The 23,541-nt window shown below is 39.1% G+C and overlaps 1 protein-coding gene across 3 annotated transcripts in view; it reads right to left on the bottom strand.

Annotated features, from left to right (window-relative positions):
* LOC121282625 (UDP-N-acetylglucosamine--peptide N-acetylglucosaminyltransferase 110 kDa subunit) overlaps positions 1-23,541 on the bottom strand; it is an 80,152-nt gene that overhangs the window by 51,287 nt on the left and 5,324 nt on the right. For 2 of the 3 annotated variants that reach the window (XM_041196410.1, XM_041196411.1), the window contains exons 2-6: positions 13,172-13,322; positions 12,660-12,903; positions 10,001-10,069; positions 6,544-6,660; positions 3,690-3,769 (exon numbers count right to left, since the gene is read on the bottom strand). In XM_041196410.1, coding sequence (XP_041052344.1) covers positions 3,690-3,769; positions 6,544-6,660; positions 10,001-10,069; positions 12,660-12,903; positions 13,172-13,322 — 661 coding nt within the window. Of the gene's footprint in view, positions 1-3,689; positions 3,770-6,543; positions 6,661-8,173; positions 8,278-10,000; positions 10,070-12,659; positions 12,904-13,171; positions 13,323-23,541 lie in introns of those variants that run through there. The other variant, XM_041196412.1, reaches the window with a different exon arrangement.

Consider the following 23,541-nt stretch of genomic DNA (forward strand, 5'->3'; position numbering starts at 1 on the left):
GGAGTGATACACTGTCTGAGGTGCTGTCTCTCAATACATTTCAGACTAGGCTAGCTGACCAAAACATATAACAAATAGTCCAAGGTCAGAATCAAGACACCTCAAAATATTCTTTTCTGATCCCAATGCAAACATCACTCCTGCTCAGCTATACACTAAAGAAAATAGTCATCCAAAACAGAGTTGAAATTCCACAGACACACTGACAAAGTAACATCTTCAAGCCCCAACTCCGCCAATTGATCCTCGGTGTGTGTTTTTCTCAGGGGGAGATGGTGGTAACTGGGCTAGTAATCCTGAGGCCCAGGCTAATGCTCTGTGGGTTCAAATCCCACCACGGCAGCTTGTGGAATTTAAATTCAGTTAATAAAATCTGGAATTGAAAACTAGTTTCAGTAATGATGACCATGACAACCATCATTAATTGTCATAAAAACCCATCTGGTTCACTAACAGAAGTAAATGTGCCATCCTTAACTGGTCTGGTCTAACCAGACCCACAGCGATGTGGTGGACTGGCTTTTGAAATGGCCTAGCAAGCAACTCAGTTCAAGGGCAATTAGGGATGGGCAACAAATGCTGGCCTTGCCATAAAGGCCACATACAATGAAAGAATAAATAAAATCAGCAGGTCACAGGTTCAAGTCACACTCCAGGAATTGAGCACAAAAATCAAGGCTGCCACAACAATGCAGTACTGAGGGAATGCTGCACTGTTGGGAGGTGCTGTTTTTGTAGTGAGACATCACAAAAACAGATTATTTGGTCATTTTCACTTTGCTGTTTGTGGAAGCTTGTTGTGTGCAAAATGGCTACCACATTTTCTACATTACAAGAATGACTATACTTCAAAAGTACATCAGATATAGCTTTGAGATGGCTGGTACTTGCAAAAGGCATTATATAAATGCAACTTTGTTATGAAACAAAATCTAGACCTAAATATGGTTTCCTATTTTAATTTTCTTTTAAACTGAATTTTAATTTGGAAGTGGGAAGTTCTCATGTCAAAGAACTTTAAACAAAACGTAATGAATAAAGCGAATAAAAGAACAATTAATTCCAAAGATAAATTTAATCATGTTATTGTAAAAATGGCTTAATATTTTCATGTTCTATTGTGTCAAACCTTGCCTTGGACATCAGAAATCCAAGTTATAGAGGGATAAACTGATCTCATAAAGTGTTTTGACTGATTCAGCTGGTTAATTCGTTTTTCCTTCTGACTGATCAATCAGGATTGTTGTTTCTATTATTACGTTCATTAGTTTTCTAGTTTCTAGCTACTAACTTCACACCTGGCTTGTACATTTCCTACCCTTTCAGTTCCAATCTTCTGCCATTTTGCTTTGACTGAAACAACAAAATAGGACGGCAAAACGCGTGACAAAATGCATGCTAGACACAAGTCTTTTTAGAGGTATATATGTAGGCCTGCCCAAACAATTTATATGTACTCTCTCGCCATTTTTCTTTCATTTGGACAATTCCTCCTTCCCTCGGCTTTTGACATTTTTTTTTTGCTTATTCACCCCACTCCTTTCTTCCATCATTTTCTTCTTCAGCTTTTATCTTCCCTCTGTTCTCTGCCCACTCCTCATTAGTATAAAAACAAAAAACTGCGGATGCTGGAAATCCAAACCAGAAACAGAATTACCTGGAAAAACTCAGCAGGTCTGGCAGCATCGGCAGAGAAGAACAAAGTTGACGTTTCGAGTCCTCATGAACCTTCAACAGAACTAATTAAAATTTTTTACTTAGTTCTGTTAAAGGGTCATGAGGACTCGAAACGTCAACTTTGTTCTTCTCTGCCGATGCTGCCAGACCTGCTGAGTTTTTCCAGGTAATTCTGTTTTTGTTTTTCACTCCTCATTAGTGTCTCTCCTATTCTTTCTTTTCCCCTAGTCTCTGAGGCAAGAAAGGAACAAGAGGGAAATTAAGAGAACAAAATGGCATTCAGTGGAGAATGACAGAGTTCCCTGTTTATTTTCATCTACAGTATATATTTATGGCTAGCAAGGCCACCATTTACTGTTCTCAAGGAGGTAGTTGTGAGACACATTCTTGAATACACTTGAATGACTTGTTGGCCCTTTTCAGAGGGCAGTTAAAAGTCAACCACATTGTTGTGGGTCTATACTCACATATAAGCTAGGCCAAGTACATTACCTACAGGACATTAGTTAAATTAGACTGGTGGTTTCAAGGTCATTCAAAATGTATTTAATTAACTGAATTTAAATTCACAAACTGCCTGGGGGTGGGGGAGTTTGAGCTAATTCCTCCAGATCACGAGTCCAGGCCTCCGGATCACGAGTCCAATATCACAACCACATTATCATCATACCTGGTACCTAGTGCTGCTTGAGTGTAGGTCAGGTCCAAAACTGCACCAGTGGCCTAACAATCAAAGCAGGGTTCACAGAAACATTACTGTTTTGACTACTGGAGTTAGGGAGCTGCAAAATTAATAGTTTCACCCCACCCTCAAAAACAACCAAGTTGACCAATAAACAACATTAACATTCCTGAGGCAGTCATTCTAAAAGTAAGTAACAAGGGCAGGTTTAAAAAAAAAATCAAAAAGTGGAAAGCAATCATGGGTGAAGAAGGGGAAGCAGAAAGATTTGGTGCAATTACTATATTGACATTCAGTTCATGAGCGATGGATTGGAGATTTAGACGAGAATGAGCAACATTTGACAAGCAGTTACCAGGTGGTATGTAAAAAATAAGACATTGAGTGTAGATATAATATTTATTTTTATATGTCAGAGAGATAGTGACATAGTGGTAATGTTGCTGGACTAATAAATCAGAGATTAATCACAGCAGCTGGTGGAATTTGAATTCAGTAAATAAAGCTGGAATATAAAGCTAGTCTCAGTAATGGTGATCATGAAACTATCGGCTATCATAAAAATCCATCTGGTTCATGAATGTCCTTTAAGGAAATCTGCCATCCTTACCCAGTCTGGCCTACATGTGACTCCTGACCCACAGCAATGTGGTTGACTTTTAACTGCCTTCTGAAATGACATAGCAAGCTCAGTTCAAGAGCAATTAGGAATGGGCAACAAATGCTGGCCTTGCCAACGACGCTCACATCCCATGGAAGAATAAAGAAAAAAAAAATTCCCAAGATATTAACAAACCCCTTACTGATATTGGAGTTGCATTGATGCAGAGCCAACTGGTGGTCAGGATATGGAAATGCATGTAAATTTAAGATTTGTATATCAGCTATCATGTTACTTGAAAGGGTGTTACTAGAATACTTATATTCATGACCAAGACTGAGGAAAGAGTGCACCTGCGTCAGCGGCCGCAGCAAGGCTGCATATGCAACTGCCTGATATCTAGGCAGTCAGCATCAGGAGTTAAGAGTGTTAATTAACCGTAGTTAAACTCCTCCTCCATCAAAGCACTATTTATAGATGTCAACTTACATTTCAGATAAATCTACTGTAGAAATACAACAGAATTTGAGACAGAATGTTATGACCTACCCTTCAGAGCAGAAAAGCAGAGCAGCACAACGATCACACTGTTAAGTCCAATAGGATCAGTTGTGATGTATATACTTTTGTAGAGCATGCCAACACAATACTACGAATAGCCACTTAGAAAATATACTGGTTGGCCATTATAGCCTTCAGGTTAAAGAATTTAAATTCTTCTTTGCTCACCTGTCAAAAATGCGAGCCTCCTTCAGGACATTTCCCAAATTGATGTAAGCATCCAAGAAATTGGGATCCAAGGTAACAGCCTGGAATTCAGTTACAATTCATCATGAAGTTAAATGGATAAAGATGTTACATTCCTACTTTTCTTAGAACAAAATATTTGAATGTACCATCATTACTGTTTTGTAAAGCTAAAGGTCAAGGTTTAAAAAAATTTGTGCCAAAACAAAAATGAAAATTCTCATACTCGCTGGGTTTAGGCAGCATACAAGAAGCTGTACAAGATTGATATCACATCGCTCAACAACAGAATTCCATTTTAAAGGTTTCTTTAAAATCCAACCAATTGTCTTTTTTTTAAAATCTGTGATAAGCTTTGGATGTTTGTGATTTATCCTGGGACTACATTAGATCATGGAGGACAAAATCTGACAAATTTCAGTTACAATGCCAATTAGTAAACAACATTTTCTGCAATATTTATTGGGCAGGGGCAGAACAGAAGATTTACTTCAAACAACTCATGAACAAATGCGGGGCTCATGGAAATGCCCTCTATCCAAGCAAGGCACATCAAACCCCCACTCTTAAGGTCAGCATCCCTCATGACAACAACAATTTCATCTGAGCCTTAACGCTGTGATGGGTGCTGCTTTCATTGGTGGTTATACTATCTAAAGGATGGGACAAACACCCACTGGATCAGTTCAGTGTAGTACAGAGCCTTGCATACTGGGAAAGTCTCAGGATCATTCCCTGATCTGTGCTGTGTTAGCTTATCTCTCCATAGGCACTGGCATGGAATTTACAACTGATTTCAGTGACATTAACACTGGGGAATGAAGGAAGAAAAATATAAAAATTTAATAGCATTTTTAACTTTAAAATTTTATAGAGCATTGGAAAGTGGATACTGACCTGGGAATGGGAGATCAGAACAGGCATTTCTTTTTTTTAAAAAGAGGCAGGCACAGAGAGTCAGCAAAATAATTCTAAAATACAGAGCCAAGGTGACAAAGTCTCTGCCACTAACCACGGGAGAAAGAAAGGAAGGAATGCACAAGAGGTATGTTCACATGTTGACATGGAATTGAAGGTTCTGGGGAGCGGTTAAAGCAAAGATAAGGTGCAGATGAAGCCATGCAGGGAAAGATTTGAAACTTAACCTTTGGGGTTGAGGTGCTTCTGCGTGGTAGCGATAAATGGATAATGGCAAATAGGGCTTAGCGGAGGACAAAAGATGATCAAAAAGCCAGGCATCAGACTTGCAACTGATACCAGCCCAACCTCCAAAGTGTGTGCACTACTGGGCTGTTGTTAATTCCCCCTATGGTCAAATAGCCTGCTAACACTCAGTGTCAGTAATTATCCTTGGAAAAGGACAAGGTAAGCTTTAAGAAAAACATTTCTTCTCCAGATCCCAGGATGAATGGTAACTGCATACTTTTCAAAGCTCTAAGAGACTAAAATTGAACCCTTTAGCATTTAATAAAGCCAAGATTTTTTTTCCTTGAAGGACTTTATTACAGTTACTGGATTTTATAATAACCTAGCTAATTTCCTTCTCATGTGTTCTGTTGCTTACTCTCAAAATTATTTGAGCTATTGAATTTAATTTCACAACTTTCCAGAGTGAGATTTGATCAACGAGCCTCTGGTCTGGTGCTCTAGTAGCACATAGAAATGTAATGCCAAAGATAACCAAACACAAGTTTCACTTACTGATCTGATGCATTGAAGGCCCCTATTTCTGCTAACTGCATATCAATTGTGTTTAATTAAATGCAGTTGGAGAGTACATAAATAGAAACACTTATTGAAACTGTGGGGTGTAGCTTCATTAGCAGGTGTGAGATCCTACTGTTTCACTTCATGAACAATCTAAGACTGATCAAAGGTCAACTATGGTATCATCCTTCGGCTGGCATTCTGGGCCGAAACAACTACCACAACAACTTTTAATAATCCAATATTCAAAAGTGAGAATGCTGAGTATTTTTCTATACCATACCACAAACTGTGGAGAGCTGGAAACCTGTCCCAGTAAAAACACCGTGGTTTAGATCAGGGACCTTCAGTGTTAAATAATAGCCTACCAATTATGTACCAGTAAAGCATTTTTTTTTAAACTGACTGACACATGAGCAAAAGTCAACTTACAGTGGACATAAAGATGCAAATCACATACCAGCAATTACATCTCTATTGCAGAAAAAACAGATAAATTTACTCAGTTGCAAAACACAACCCGAAAACACAATATAATAAATATATAACACTATCATCTGCAAACTTTCCTAAAAACAATTCCTAAATAATTCTGGGCAGAAAAGGACAGTAGTGTGTGTAATTCATTGAATTCCCTACCATAATTCAACTGCTGAGCAAAGACCAGATACTTCCCAAAACCATAGAAAATATGAGGGAAGGTCACCCTCAGGTGAGATATACAGCAACAGTAAACAGATGAACATGGGAGAGGCAGAGGCAGAGCTGGAAAAGGTGCATGCAGCTCAAAAGCAATGCTTTTCTTTATTTTCATTATTAATTAGGCAAGCTCAGGATTGGTGCAAAGAAGCGCTTTTGCAAGCAAACATTGGAACCCAGAATGGTCTTCTGGGAGGCCAGAAGCTCAAAAACATCGCTGGATATTGTGATAGAGATGCTAGATTACAATAGAAGTCTAAGTTGTATGGCAAAAATGGCCTACTCATCTGTACTTTCTTTTAGGAGATAAAAACATATTAAATATAAACAAAAGCTTATGGGTTTTTTGTGTCCAAAATGCAAAGTTACTCATCACATTTTTGCCTGGAGGGAATATTTGAGTGTGGTGTGGAAAGGGCTGATCACTTACCTTTTCAAAGTGGTGGATAGCTAGCCAGATCTCTCCCTGGGCATTAAACACACATCCAAGATTGCTCCAGGCAACAGCAAAGTTTGGCTGAGTTTCAATCGCTTTCAGGTAACAAGCCTTAATTAGTTTAATTGAAACAAGAGAGGGAACCAGGAAGAAGGGTTGGGAGATTTGTAACAAAGATTGAAAGGAGGGAAAAGAAAACTTAATTAGTGGTCATTCTCCCACCAGGCAAAAGTGAACCTGCAGCAAAGGCTAGCGCTGAATTCGCTCGCTGGCCTCATGAGAGCATGCGCAAAAAACCTTGACCCACTTGCAGCTAGCCATTTTTCAGTTATGAAGTGTGGAATAATACATTTCTCTCTTCTATTTCAACTTTCTCCATTATCAGACAAGATAAAACTTCTGCACTGCTTGCTGAAGAACCTATCGACTTGCCCAAAGAGTTTATGCAGCAGTTTTATTAGCAGAGATTATATACTTTTCCTCTACAAATTTTATTAGTAATCTGACCAGCTTAGGTTTCACAGAATGTGCAACTGAGTATACCAACAATATCGAATGGTTCTGATCACACGTTAACAACTGCCTGTGAGGTTCTTAGAACAATAGGCTTTCACTAGTTGTAAGAATATATTGCAGAGTGCACAACCTCAAATGACAGTGCTGGATGAGGATAAAGGTCCCTGTAACGCAAAGCGCTATTGCCAATGCGCCATGCACGACTCTGCAACATGTTGCAGTGGCCGCACCAGCAGTTCGCAGGCGCAGATTTGGAAAAAAAAATTTTTTTTTTTTTTTTTTAAATAAATCGTAGCCAGCGCACGCATGCGCAGATGCAAAACTGCAGAGTAGTAAATCACCAGCTGAAATATTTACCACAGATAGTCCGCAGCACTTTGTACCTCAGGCACAGCAAAGGAATCACTAGAGATACAGGTGCTAAATTGCCCAGACTGTGAATTGAATACACAATGCCAATTTCACTGTACCCAAGAAGAAATAAAACAACATTAAAGCCAAATATTAAACTAAAAATCGTTATTGCAATCAAAATTAAAAACTGGAGTTAAAATTCACAGAAGAACGATAAAATTAACAGTATCAGTACATTGGGGCAGCTGTGCAAGGTCATGCTGCAGACAGGCATTGCTCTTTTAACGCCAGTCAGAATTAACTGGCACCGGTGACAACCTGGACATTTCACTCAGAACTATCTAAGGTAGACGGTCAGCCAGCCATCTACTGAATAACGCTGGCGCACGCAGGCGCATCGCCGCGCAGCCTATGCGTTACTGCAGGCTCACAGCGCATGATCAGTAGAGCAGAATGCTGCAAACCAAACAAAGAGGAAAGAAATTAACAAAATCAGTAGTTAGAATCTTTACTGGTACTTTGTAGAGCTATTGCCAATTTTACTTTTTAAACTAATTTTCTCTAAGACAGTGTCTACTACTTTAAAAACATGTATCAAGTTGAACAATTTTTTCTTCCAAATTACAGTTTTTCCCATTTTTAAAAATAAGTAAATATATATACTTATTTATTTAGACACTTTTTTGGAAGCCACGAGACAGAAGAACTCAGGCATGGAGGCAAATTGTTTGTGGCAGTGCTACAAACCCGTTACCATTATTTCATCTCATTTTCAGGGTAGTCGATGGTGGGAAGAGCAGACGGTGTCACCCCTAGATCCTGGCCTCGAGCTCCGGTCAGCGAGGCACCTACAGGGGAGAGCTTTCACCCGCCTGAAACCTTCTATGTATAATATCAATCATGAAAACGAAAAAGACAAATAAGAAAGACAAAATAGTTAGTAAAGAGTCCAACAACATATTCCTGGATTTGTTCTAAAATGCAATCTTCTGAAAGAAAAGAAATAGACACAATTTCACATTTATATTCCAAAGCAGTTAATGTGTTTAGCTTCAGTTCATGCATTCAAAGTGATGTAATGTACAACTGCATCTGACAATGATACGTCTGGGCACCAACTTTATGAAACAAAATTTAAGTCAGTGGTCCACTATGAAAGCTTCTAATTACCAAACTCAAAAAAGATGTTGTAAACTTTAAAGTTTGGTTACACCTATCCATTTGTAGAGGTTGTAAATAAATTTTGCCTATCCAAAATAGAAACACACCCAGGCATGAGTCTGACGGCAGGGAGAAGTGGGGGGGGGGGGGGGCTGGGGCTGGGAACAGGAGGGGGTGGGGGGAAAACAAGGGGTTTATTCTTGGATGCCCCCCTTTATGTGCCAGACAGCCTCAAATTCAAGGAAGAAAGGGCCTCTATATAATATTATAAGAGAAAGTTTTAATTTACAACCCAGCTACACTGCATACCTGCTGGTTTTGTCTTTTAAACGTACCGATCAGAGCTTTAAATGAAATCTCATTTTATACTTCATCGAACGAAATATCTAACTATCGCCTTCCACCGCTGAAATAAAGAAGTCAGCATCGAGGAGCAAGCGCAGTCTCACTTTATACAGATTGAAGCCGCAGTGGAATGCACTGAAAGTTAGCTCTCCATTCAACGGCCTGTGGGCTGAGGCACTATTTACCCCATTGAGCTTTCACCACCCCACGTCCCTCCCTACTGCCACCCACATTCCCCCACCACCCCCCCCACCACCCCACCCCATAAGCACACATACACAAAGTCAAATGGACAGCTACGCTGCGCAGACACTCCACTTTGCAAGCGCGCGGAACTCAGAATGTCAGGCGGAGGGACTCTGTACGAGGTCTCCCTCTTCTCCCATTCTTTGCCCCTCAGTGGCTTTGCATAAGGTGGCTTTTAACTCTCCAAAAGATTGTATTTATATGTATATATACAGATGTATATACATACATATATATATATCCATACACATACATTAAAATGAGAATTTGAAGTATGGGTGATCAACACCACTTTAAATCCAGGACTAAACTACATCAAAAAGAAATTCAACTGCTAGAAGCCACCTTATTAACTGAGCAAATCTGGTATATCGGTTCATTTCTCAAGACTAAACCAGCACTGAAGAAACAAGGCAAAGACAACAGTAACTCAAAATTTGGATGCTGAATGGTGATGTCAGGCATTACTAATGCAGCCTTTCTTCCCATTAATGTTGACAGTCTGTGTGAGGGGTGTACATGGCGAAAGCAGCTGACATTTGTCTCTAACAGAGACAGGATTAAAAGCAGAGGACGGCATTAGATCATACTGTTTCAGCCGATCTTTTTGAGGAAGTGTCTTTACTTAGTCATGGGAATCTTATTTTCTTACTACACTTGTTCAGTCAGAATCTTCTGGTCATCTCTGGTGATGAAGTGTGTGGTTGATCATTTTCCATGGTTACTATCCAGTCATTGTGACTACCAGTCAGGATGATGGATTGCTATCATGATTATCTGAGAGTATTTATCTTCACAATATGATCGAATTAACAATATCCACACTTACCTTGGCTTCTTCTAAGCGACCCAGGGCTTTAAGGAGGTTCCCCAGGTCACTGCGAACACAATACAAATCCTGCAAGAGAACAGCAACAGGCTTATTCATGATTCATGAAATGTGGTATCCAAAGAGTCTTTATGTTTTCATTATAAATATAATCAAAATATTCCTATGAATCTCAACTGAATCAGATACTATTCATTACAGCTCCAATGTTTCTGCTCAGTCAGCCAATTTGCTGCTAAAAATATGAGCCCTTTCACCGAAAACCTTTATGTCCACTGTTCCTACCTAAGCTATGTATAGTAACCTTTAAGTGCAAAATAAGCGTTCTGAGGTTCCAGATCCATTTTGTCTGAATACATTACTTCATCCAGCAGGTTCTTCCTCAGTTTTCGGACTACAGCACTGGAGAAGAGGTAGCTACTTGACACATTGTAAGTTAGCTTGCTGCAAGACCATGGCTGACAATTCTGCATGACAATTTGTAAACTGACAAACCTATAGCTACGTGAAAAAAATATTGGCTGACAGGTGAGATTTAATTGCAGCATAAACTATTATGTAGATTACAAGCAGGTCTCTGCTGGCAATGCTTACATTTGATTTTCTCACAGGAAAAAAGTGCCCATGCTATGTGGATAATATAGATTTAAATTAGATAATTAAGTCAACTTATTTCAATAGCACTGCAGTTTTGCTTCAATCAAATTTCATGATGATGCCATGTCTAGACTGATAATGAAAACATCTTCAAACTTTTAATTATAAATTGTTGTAATTACGCCCTCCTATCAATGAAGTCAGGCCGCACCTCCACTGGTTGCAGGATGCAATTACAACTGGAAAAGCTTACAGTTTGCACCAATTTATAATGTTATGACTTCGAATTAGGAACTGAATTATGCCTGCACTCTGATCAAATTATCTCCCAGCTTATAAAGCTGCTTCACTTGAAGATTATATTTTGGGGGCTTTGACTCTTATAATGTTATGGAAGATCAACTACTGTTGAAAATATTAAGACTGCACATACTTCTGTCATCCTCTCCCACTACTAAGTCCTTCAATAACTCAACTCCAAACTCTATTTCATCTAATCAATATGCTTGTCTCACTTTCTCCTGAACTCAAATACATTACTGTATTTTTTTCTATTAAATTTGGGGTTAAGTGGTGGGTTTCACCACATGCTGTATTATGCCTTTCCAAAATTTAAAGACAGGATTGAAGATAAAAGGGCCATCTATTCCAACTGCTGATTTGTTCTGGTACCTAAAGGTTGTGATGCACCAATTGTGCCTTGAACAATTCTTCTGAATACTACTGAGGAGCTAATACACACTTTGCTGTCATTTAAGAAAGAAATGGAAGACCAAAGTTAAATTTTGTAATGGTATGATGTACTAGGAATGTTCCAAAACAATTCTCCTTAAAGTTAGGAACCCGACGGTATCCAGATATATATGGAACAATAGCTATGGTCTTCCATTCATGAAATAATACTGCAGTTTTTTTTTTAGAAGATGTATAGAGAAATAATTGGTATGGAGGAAATAACTTGGAACGGTAGTTTCAGATAAGACACTGAATCAGGCTTGTGAATGACCAATTTAAGATGCAGGAATTTTTTTTATAATACAAGAGAGGATAAACAGAATAGCTTCCCAGGAAGAATGGTTGAGCTAAGTATAGCGTGGCATGGTAATGGGTACAGTTGTTACTTTGGAGCAGTGCTATTTGATGGGCTAAAAGGCTGCTTTTTCCTAATCTGTTTTGAAATCTAGATAGTCACACCAGTGAAGCATAGTAGGCCGACTTGTCACCACTAGCTTAAGTTTGGTTTTAATCCTTTCATGGGATGTGGGCATCAATAACAAAGCCAGCATTTGTTGTTCATTCCTAATTGCCCTTGAGAAAATGGTGAGTCACTTTGAAGCACTGCAGTCCATCTGGTACAGGCACACCCCACAGTGCTTTTAGGAAGGGAGTTCCAGGATTTTTATCTAGCAACAGTAAAGGACAGCAACTGTAGTTCCAAGTCAGGGTGGTGTGTGGCTTGGAGGGAAACCTGCAGGTGTTGGTGTTCCCTTGTGTCTGCTGCCTTTGTCCGTAGAGGTGGTCGAGGTCATAGGATTGGATGTTGTCCAGCTTGAGTGTTGATGGAGCTGCACCCATCCAGGCAAGTGGAGAGTATTCCATCACACTCCTGACTTGTGCCTTGTGGATGGTGGAGAGGCTTTAGGGGGTCAGGAGGCAAGTGCCTAAGCATGTAAGTCTTAAGCATGGTTGAAGACCGTCTGGGATCAATGGGATCTGAAAGGGTGCACTAGCAGATGGTATTTTTCACAATCAACTCTTAATAATCCATTCAGCAAATGCAGCATAGGTAAAGTACTCCTAACTGGGCATGCAGTGGAAAGTTTATCAATATTATCTTCGCCAACTGAAGCATAAGATTAAATCAAAAAGACCGAAATTAAGTGCGTCCAATATAAAAATTAGCAAACAGAATTTCGTTCAGGAAGCAAAATTAAAGCCACACAAAATGGTATTACAGATTATTAAATTTACTTAATCAAGTAAAATAGAAGTGGCTAATCAACTATCTTTACACCCAGAAACTGAAGTTTAACAGTATGACAAAAATTGCATGCTAACGTACAGGGTTGTACTGTAGAGCAGATACATAGGCTTGCACTGCTCCCTCCATGTCTCCTGCTGCAACCAGTGCTGCCGCAAGGTTGATGTACCCATCGATAAAGTCTGGTTTGAGCCGGAGGGCGTGTCGATAATGTTCAATAGCCTCCTGAAGTTGTCCACGCTCTTTATAGACATTACCCAAGTTCGAGTAGGCCTCTGCCAACATGGGGTTCTGTTTGATAGCCAGAGTGCTAAAGTGAGCAGACCTGGAAAAGAAAGTTTTTTTAAAAAGGGTACGATAAAGAAAGTCTTCCTTTAAAAATTAAATCCCAATTAATCTCCTTCCTCACAATAATTAAATGCAGTCTCAATAAATGTCATATAGTCCTTTACTATCATCAGATTAATTACACTGAAAGAAGATTAAAACATCCATACTCCTTTTGGCTATATTATAATGATAGAAGTTTGCTGCATTACTAATTGAAAAAGCTCTCACTGGCTTATAAAGTGGATATGCATTTTGCTCATTACCTGTCCAGCCTGCGACACTGGAAATGTATGGAGGAGAGAAGTAGCAGCACACCAGTGTTATCAGGCTCCTGTCTCCAAAGTTGCATGCAGTGCCTCTCAGCTGCTTCGAAATCTCCAGCTTGGTATTCACGATGCGCCAGTTCTGCTAACCCTGGAAAGAAAACATACATTTTATTGTTGCTGTTTATTCTAGAAACAGAGAGGAATATGGAAAATTTTATAAGAAATTACTTTAAAATACACATTTAAAAGGTGAGAGAATGAAAGCATTGAAATGTACATTAAACACAAGACAAAAGTCAAAGCACTGTAAAACACTTTCACCTATTAATATTCCCATGACAACGTACTTGTGAAATTACACAACAATAACACGGATTTACATTGTGCTTTAAATGTAGCAAAGCACCTTAAGGCACAGGAGCAAACTTCAAAATTGTCATCCTTGTTTGAAGTGTTGCCTGACTGGAAGCCGACATACGTCAGCCAGCACAAGAATGATGGGTGAAGAGGAAGGTGGAAGATGGCAGGCCAACCAGAAAGATAACAAAATAGTTAAGTTTTGAGGCAAAGATATGGATGAGGGCTTCAGCAACAGATGAACTGAGGCAGGTTTGGAATCCAGCAAAGTCACATCGGTGACACAACTAAGTAGACAGCGACACCAAGGTTACAGAAGAATCACCAACATGCAACATCTTGCAAGTAACATTCACATCAGTAACCAGCAATACACATCTCATATCATGGACAATGAGGTATCCACAAACTATTGCGTGCTTCTTTAAAATTTCAGGCACTCTTCAGAACAATTTCCCAATGTGGAGTTGGTGCTCACCAGTGTAAGGGAATGGAATATTTTGCCTACTATCACGGAATACCAGTTCAAATCACCGTCACCAAGCATACATAGTACAGGTGATAAACTTAGTCACTGTCAGTCCCTCAAAACAAGGATGGGGTCTGCCAGGTGTTTCATGATTTGTGTCCCCTCAGGTGACTCAGCAGACCATACTTTAGTATGCCTCAAAACAGCTAACACTAACCTCCAAGCATCCTTACAGCACTAGCATCATTGTTTCTCCTTCCTACACTGGCTAACTTTATGGGCTAAGTGAGATAGCCCCAATTTGACAGAGGTTTGGCAATGCATTATGGGTCCGTGCAGCAATTAGCTGAGACCAGCTAATTCATTTGGTCCAAGATCCTTATATCAAGAGTTTCCCTATCCCATCAGCCAAAAGGAGAAATCCTTTGGCTTAGTAGTACAAGTCCTGCCTCCAAGTCATAAGGTGCAAGGTTTGAATCCTGCTCGACAGTTCCTGCAGGTGGCCCAACCTCTTTATAAATGGTTGTTCGAGTCCATAAAAACTTCCCATCATATAGGACCAAGTACCCTCCCTACACATACAAAGATAATTATGGTCATGAATGGAACGATTATATCCATCAAGACCTACAAATCCTTCCACTACTTCACACTATTCTCCAAGGGTACAGTGAGATGTCATGTAGAAACATATCAGTGTGGGCTGAATGCAAATTCAGGCTCCAAATCCAAAAGGTCACCTAAACCAACTACAAAACTCAGTCTACTCCTAAATTAAACTAATAATTGGATTCCAACCATAAACTGAAGACAGATTAAGCCATTCAGAGCTAACGTATATGATGGCCATTGTTTCACATTAACAGAAAAAATTGAATTCTGTTTTATTACGAGATTACTTTTTTTCTCTATGTTTTGGGAATTATAAACAGTTTCTATGTGAAAATAAAAAAAAACCACAATTCAGTATCCTTGAAGAGATTTGAACTGAATGCACAAAATTAGAAGGATTCTAGCAAACCTTAAGTGAGATTTGATACAAGAAACAAATCTTTTTTTTAGAATGGATAGGTTTTATGTTGAACAAATCCCATCAAAAGTTTAAAGTTAGAAAAAGTATCTAATTTATACTGCCTAGCTTCTTTGCAATCCTCTTCAGAAAACTCAGCAGATGGGCAACAAGTGAAGACAGCACTCAGTACAGCGCACATCTCCACCACACTGTTAACTCAAGGTTAATACAATTACACAATTCTTCCTTAAAGCTTTTCCACACCTGGTTGATGTTCTGTAACTATAAAGCTGAAATAAAAGAGAAATCTTTTTTATTAAGAACTTCCATCTCTTCAGGTCAATCCAGGTCCAAGAACCTGTTCTGAAAACTCTGCTCACATTTTGACAGCTATGACAAATTCCACCACAGCAGCTGAGACAATCCACAACATCCTATAACATTCAACCACATTTTAAGTAAAACACCCCACAACATTACAAAAAGTCAATTCATTCTTACTCCCAGTGAATGGGAGATTGATTCAGTGTAACCAATTAAAACCTCTGCTATGTCCTGGGAGTTCACTTGAAACTTCCTTGAGGATTCTTTCAGTGGCCCTGGAGTCCTCAATTGCCCTATGACATGTAACAGAGCTTAAAAAATGTTTACTGTTGCCACTACTGAATGGTCAAAAAATTCCAGGATCCGGATCTTAGTCAAAAACTAATCAGTTCTTCCATTGGTCGTACCCTGTGCACCACGTTTTGCTGAAATGTGTCCATTTGTTTTTGAGATATATTGTTTACAGGTAAACAGAGGAGTGAAAACATTACCAGCACACACCTTCAGTGGTGGAGGTAATTACAACCCTAGACAGAGATCCAATCGACTTCTGTGTGTAGATGGAAGCCTATACTCACTAGATATTAAATTAAGCTGAGTCCATTTAAATGAGTGTGCCCTCAAGTTCTGAGGCACTGGAATTTACTCCATGCGATCTAAACTATCTGCTTTATTTATGGAGATTTAGCATTCCTCTGCAATGGTTCAAAAACCAGACTTCAAAGTTATGCTGCAATCTTAACATTGGTTACCCTTTGTAGCAGCAATAAAATGTCTCTGTAAATTAACCCTTATTAAGGTTAACATTAGCATTAGCTATCAAGAGCATTTTCTCATCAGTCAAGGCTGCTCAGAACAGGGATATCTAAATGTCAACTTCTAATATGCCATGTTATGTTAAAATGACAGTTACCCATTTATATTTTGTTAATTGTAATTACCAGAGAGGAACACTATAGACAATTCAGACTTCTAAATCTGTGCTCCCATTGAGGGTTTATTAAATGGGTAACTTAAGTTTTGATTTTTTTAAAAACACAAAAGGCTTTTCCATTTCATAAATGATTAACATTTGAATAAATATTCTATTGGCTACCTTAAAAAGGTGCCTTTCCTGCAAATAAAAATCTAAGTTGACTAGAATTCTGTGTTAGTCCTGGACTTTTGAGGGCTAGATTAGCAAAGATGCCAAAGTACTGGAATTGGGTGAAAGGGACAACCCTTCAAGGCAGGGATATTACTAAATAACAGAAAAACTGAATGCTTTTAAAGCTCTTAATGCAAAAGGATATCTCTCCCTAAAATGAAAAGAAGGGCACCTGGTTAAACAAAACCAAACCGAGCAACTGGTCAAGTGCAAAGGCAAATCAGGCTCCAGCAAAAATGTTTTTACAGACTAAATGAGAATAGGCATATATATGGGGCTCCATCAAGGCAATAAAGATGAATGTGGATATCAGCAGTGGCAACAGTAAATATTTTTAAAGTTCTGTTACATGTCATAGGGTGATTGAGTACTCCAGAGGGCCACTGAAAGAATCCTCAGGGATGTTTCAGGTGAACTCCCAGGACACAGCAGAGGTTTTAATTGGTTACACTGAATCAATCTTCACATCATTAGGCAATGCTCAATTACCATTATTACAATGAGATACACCTTAAACCAGCTTATATTTCAACTCTTTCTTGGACTCGAACGCAAGTTCTGTCGAAGGGTCATGAGGACTCGAAACGTCAACTCTTTTCTTCTCCGCCGATGCTGCCAGACCTGCTGAGTTTTTCCAGGTAATTCTGTTTTTGTTTTACCATTATTACAATGTTCAGTTTACTCTAAAGTTGCGAGTGTCAAAATGAACACAGATGTATGTAACCCTGAAAAGGAGTCACAAAACTAATTAAACTGCTATCTTGTCAACATTTACCCAAGAATACTCAAAAGCCAGGATCTGAGCTCAACGAGCCCCTTGCTTCTATACTTAAAGGCTTATTAGTGTCAAAGATTACTCAAACCACTGCCCTGTTTGTTTTTCTCTCGACAAATGCAGCCTGACCCATTACTAAAAAAATTATAGGCTGTCACTGGCCCTCTATCCAGCTCTACCTGTCCCACCCACCTCCCCCCAAACCAGCTTATATTTCACCTCTTTTCACTTAGTTCTGTTGAAGAGTCATACGGACTCGAAACATTAACTGTGTTCCTCTCCGCAGATGCTGCCAGACCTGCTGAGTTTTTCCAGGTATTTTTATTTTGGATTTCCAGCATCCACAGTTTTTTTTGCTTTTATATAGGCTGTCGGTGTCTGACTTGGATTTTTAAAAAGCCTTTGACTAAATACCACACCATAGGCTATTTTATAGTATAGAGCTGTAGTGATTGAAGAGCAAATCTGGGCTGGATAAGAATTGGTTTTACTCTCATAGGCAGGTTATCAATGGTAGATGTATGTGCATATGCAAGTTACTACTAAAGTCCCAGAGGAATTGATGTTGCTCGTCACAATCTACATTACTGATCTGGACCAAGACATTGGTAAAACTGCCCACAAATTTGTGAACAGCAAAGGTTTGATTGTTAGAAACTTGGGTGAGCAAAATACCACAATCAGAGCTGAAATCAATGGGAGAGATAGACCTGTGCTTGGCAGGCACCATTTTATATATATATATATATATATGTATAAAAGTAAGTGACACAGAGGCATAAGAGATACTTAAGATCCACCAGTAATGCCTTGAGGCTATAGTAAAATTAAGTAATTAATATATGTTGCTAGGACAACCCTATACAAAGAATACTACACTGTCCTTGCATAAGATCAATTAATTTTCACCTAGAATACTGTGTCCAGTTTTGGTCACCTCAAGATGGATGATATAAAGGCCTGGGGAAAAAATTTCAATGAAAGCTACTAAAGCACGTATTGATCCTCTTCAAGAGGCTGTTGAGAAATCACCCAGATTTCCCCTCCCTAAAAAGGCCTTTATACTTCAAACTATTTTGCCACTGCAGAGATTATCTTGCTCCTGTAGGTGGGAGGGGTATTGGAGTTAGTGATACATAGGACCATGGAAACTTACAACACAGGAGGTCATTCTGCCCCCATAACTGTGCTGGCTCTTTTAAAGGGAAGCTATGCTTAGTCTAAAATCCCTGCTTTTTGTCCATAAATGATTCAAGTACTCATCGTACTCTTAAAATTATTTATGTACTCAGCTTCCACCACCTTCTCTGATGGTGTGTTCCAGATTCCAACAACTTGGGTGAAAAAAATTCTCATCGTTCCTCCAGATCATTTTTCCAATGATTCTGTATCTATGATCTCCAGTTACTAATCTCCAGAGAATAATTTGTCCCTGTTCACTCAATCGACAATACCTCTCTGTTCAAAGAGGAACAGTTCTAATTTTTCCAATCTCTCCTTGTAACTAAAGTCCCTTACCTCTGGTAATTTCCTGGTAAACCTCCTCCATACCCTTTCTCAGACCTTAAACCTTATTGGAAGTATGGTGCTTTGAACTGTCCATCTGATTCCAGCTGAGAACTAACTAATGACTCATGAATTTCTAGCATGATGTCTTTGCTTTTATATTCCATGCATAAACTCAAATGGTGCGCTTTTCTAAAAACCTTATCAACTCATCTCACCTACTTTAAGGCTTTCTGCAAATAGACATCAAGGCGCATCTGCTCATCTGCACTTTATCAAAATCATGCCATTAATCGGTGCACTGTCTTTCCATGCTGGTCCTCCCAAAATGCACCCTGAACACCATTTGCCATGTTCTTATCGATTTCACTATTTTGTGTAAGTCATCCTGAACCCTACCTCCACCATAATCTATTATTTTACCAAACTTTACCTGAAAACATTATAATGCTGTTCTCTGCACCAATGTCTAGGCCGTTTATAAAAATTACAGAGTAATGACAAAACAGGCACTTGGGAAACCAATGCAAGCCACCTCCCAGTCTGTAAAACATTCATCCACCAACACTCTTTTCTTCCTATCATTCAGCCAATTGTTTAAACTCGCTCCAGTTCTTGAACAGTGGTATAATATTAGCAACCTTCCAGTTCTCTGGCACTACTATTGCGTCCATTGAGGTTCAGAAGATTTTGACCAATGCCTCTGCGGGTTCCATTTTTGTTTCTTTCAGCAACCTAGCTTGCATCCATCTAGAACAGATGACTTAGCCATTTTCAGTAATGGTAATCTTTTAAGTATGTCTCGTTTATCTATTATCCTGTCCCAGAACTTCACTTTCCTCTCTTAGTATAACCATCAAATCATTTGCTTCCTCTGAAGGCTGAAGCAAAGTACTCATTTAATATTTTCACCATATCCTCTGCCTCTGCATGAAGATCTCCCTCCTGGCCCATAATAGGTCAACCTTTCCTTAGTCAAAAGTTTACAACTTACATGTTTGTAAAATTTTTCCTAATATTTTGTCACCTCCCATATTAATTTATTAATTCCTCCTGTACTTTCCATAATCTTCTCAATTTTGGCAAATGTCAAAAGCCTTCTTTTGTTTTAGTTTAATTTTTGTTATCCAGGGAACATTAGTTTTGAATGTTCTAGGTTTTCCCTTCAATCGACTGTGCTTGGTTTTACCTGGATTCTTTCTTCCCCAAATGTCATTCAATGCTCCTTTACTGATTGACCCCAAAGTAGCCTTTTACAATCTACCTGCCTTGGGTCCCTTTATATAAATCACTGAAATTCACTCTTCCCCAGTTCAGCATTTTTATTTTCAATATTTTCTGGTTTCTTTCCATAGTTACTTTAAACCAAATTATATTGCAGTTAATGCTATGAGATCTGACTGTAACACAATCAACTAGCCCTACTTCATTCCCCAGAACCAGGTCTAAAGCTACTTCTTTCCTTGTTGGACTGGAGATATATTGATTGAGAAAACACCCCTGTGCTAATACCAGAAATTCCTCTCCTTTTGTACCCTTAGCACCACTAGTACCCTAATGTAGACTGGGTAAAAAGGTCCCCTAATAATATTATTCTATTTTGATAAACACTTTTGAAATTTGTCCATCTACTTGCTTGTTATCTGAAATTCTATTTTAAAAAAACTTCCAATAATTAGCAGTTCCCCCTCTCTTCCTCAACTCCAGCCAATCAGATTCAGATCTAGAAAGATTTAGCAAAGCTTTTCCAATCAGACTGTATCATCCTCAAACCATGCTTCAAGGCCTCCTCCTTTTTCTTTCTCCATCATTCCTGAATATAACATTCCTGATAGCAGGAACATTATGAACCCATTCCTAGCCTTGTTTGAGCCTTGTCTCTGTTAATTCAAACATAATAAATATGTAGCAATCTGTACCTGCAATTCACCAACTTCATTTGTTGCACTACAGGTAGTGATCGTCATTTTTGTTACGAGCCTCAACCTGAATCCTGTCATACTTTAGGATATTTATAATTTTGCTATTAATATATCCCTGCTCTCCAATCTCATTCCTGCTCCTCTGACACCCCTGCCAAATTAGTTTAAACCCTATCCGACTGTACTAGTGATAAAAACACTGGTCCCAATTTGTACCATGACTAATTGTTTCATGACAGTGTGGAACTGGCTTGACGAGTCTCTGCTTGTCTGTCATTTTTATATCTTAATGCCCATGCTGGGTTAGTACCCTGGATGTCTAAAACTCTGGATCCCAGGTTCAAATCCAGTTCCAGAAAAATGGACAAAAAAAATTGGCTATACAGTCTGTGTTGGTAATTTCAACATAGTTCCTAATGGGCGGAAGGGTAAGAGACCCACAGTATAAAACTATGCTAAACTGAATTTTACTCAGAAAAGCCTCTGTTGGTTTCAGAAATCACACTTTGTCATATTGAATGTTCTTCTGTAATTTAGGCTCATCTTCAATCTGCATCTGATCACGTTTACCTTACATGCTAATAAACTAAAAATTTTCCTTCAACAAGGAATATGTCGAGTGCCTCGGCTTTCCAAATTTAAAGTGATTATGAAGTTCTTACACCACTTCAAATACTCTGAAGCATAATAGGGAAATGTACAGTTCCATCCAACTAGTAAAACAATTTACTGTTGCCAGTAAAGCCTTCGAGCATTCTGATTACGTGATCAAGACAGACAAGCAGCCAGGTCTATAGCACAACCAATGAGAAGTTTGACAATAAAATCAAGTTGCAGTGCACAAGGTCTAGGTTTTAACCCTGGTCTCCAACAAAGTTAGAGCAGCCCTCAGTTAAATAAGGGAAAATTGGTGTGGGTTGGCACCTCAATCTCTAATCAACATTCACTGGTGCAAGTGCATGTGTATGGATGTCAGGAATGGTCTCGTGAGCTCAAGTGTGATGCACTATATTTAAACATGCAAACAGTGATTTGTGGTCAAGGCCCATACCTTTATCATTAGGCAGACTCCCAGAATGAGGCAAATACCCACTGTATCATACCCTAGCTAAGAATGAAAGCCTTCAGCAGAAAATTAGAAAAAGTGACTGCAACTTGAAATTTATTACTACATTCTGCAAACCCAACACTAAAATGTAACCTCAAGAGGAGAAAAACCCAAACATAATCACGTTTTTGTATACAAATCGCTGCCTTTCTTTTTTCCAAAATATCCTTCCTCAGGAAACTTCTCTACATCTACCCATAAGTCTTAAACTGAAATTCTCAAGTTTACTGATAGATACTGATACCATTTACCCCTTTTGGAACCATAGAAATTACGGCACAGAAAGAGGCCCTTCAGCCCATCGTTTCTACATTGGCCCAAAAAAATTTAAAAAACAAGCTACCCATTCTAATCCCACATTCTGCAATTGGTCCGCAGTCTTGAGGGTTACAGCACTTTAGGAACAGATCCAGGTACCTTTTAAATGAGTTGAGGGTTTCTGCCTCCACCACCAAACCAGGCAACGAATTCCAAACACCCACTGCCCTCTGGGTAAAGAAGCTTTTCTCATGTCCCCTCTCTCATCCTTCTACCAATCACTTTAAATCTGTGTCCCCTGGTAACTGACCTCTCAGCTAGGGGAAAACAGGGCATCCCTGTCTATTTTTATCTAGGCCCATCATAATCTTGTACACCTCAACCAGGTCACCATTCCCCCCATTCCCAGCCTCCTCAGTTACAAGGAAAACAACCCCAGCCTATCCAATCTTTCTTTATAGCTGCAATTTTCAAGCCCTGGCAAGATTCTTGGAAATCTCCTCTATAATCCCTCCAGAGCAATTATATCTTTCCTGTCATGTGGTGACAACTGTGCACAAAATTTCAGCTGTGGTCTAACAAGCATTTTATACAATTCCACCAATATATCCCTGCTTTTGAATTCTATACCTTGCCCAATAAAAGAGAGCATTGTATGTGCTTTCTTTACCACCTTATCCACTTCTCATGCCATCTTCAGGGACCTGTGGACATGCACAAGGTCTCTCACTTCTTCTACCTCACCCAATATCTTCCCATTTATTGTGTATTCCATAGTTTTGTTTGCCCTCCCCAAATGCATCAAATTTCTCTGGATTGAATTCCACCTGCCACTTTCCCTCCTACTCAACCAAACCACTGATATAATTCTGGAGACAACAGCTATCCTTTTCACTATCAACTACACAGCTAATTTTTGTGTCATCTGCAAATTTCCCAATCATGACACCCACATTTAAGTCCGAGTCATTAATATATACAAATAGCAAGGAACCTAACACTGAGCCCTGTGGAACACCACCGGAAACAGTTTTCCATTTGCAAAAACATCCATCAACCATTAACCTTTGTTTCCTGTCGCTGAGACAATTTTGGATCCAACTCGCCGCATTCCCCTGCATCCTATGGACTTTCACTTTTCTGACCATTCTGCCATGTGAGACCTTGGCAAATACCTTACTAAAATCCATGTAGACAACATCCACTGCACTACCCTCATCAATCTTCCTTGTTACTTGCTCAAAAAAATTGATTAAGTTAGTAAGACATAACCTTTCCTAACAAAACCATGCTGACTATCCCTGATTAATCCGATCCTAAGTGATGGTTTAATCCTGTCTCAGAATTGATTCTAATAATTTGCCCACCACTGAAGTCAGACTGACTGGCCTATAATTATTTGGTTTATCTCTCACATCTTTTTAAAATAATGGCATAACATTCGTAGGCCTCCAACCCTCTGGTACCTTGCCTGTGTCTAGTAAGGATT

This window comes from Carcharodon carcharias, chromosome 9 (assembly GCF_017639515.1).
Source record: "Carcharodon carcharias isolate sCarCar2 chromosome 9, sCarCar2.pri, whole genome shotgun sequence".
Taxonomy (NCBI): domain Eukaryota; kingdom Metazoa; phylum Chordata; class Chondrichthyes; order Lamniformes; family Lamnidae; genus Carcharodon; species Carcharodon carcharias.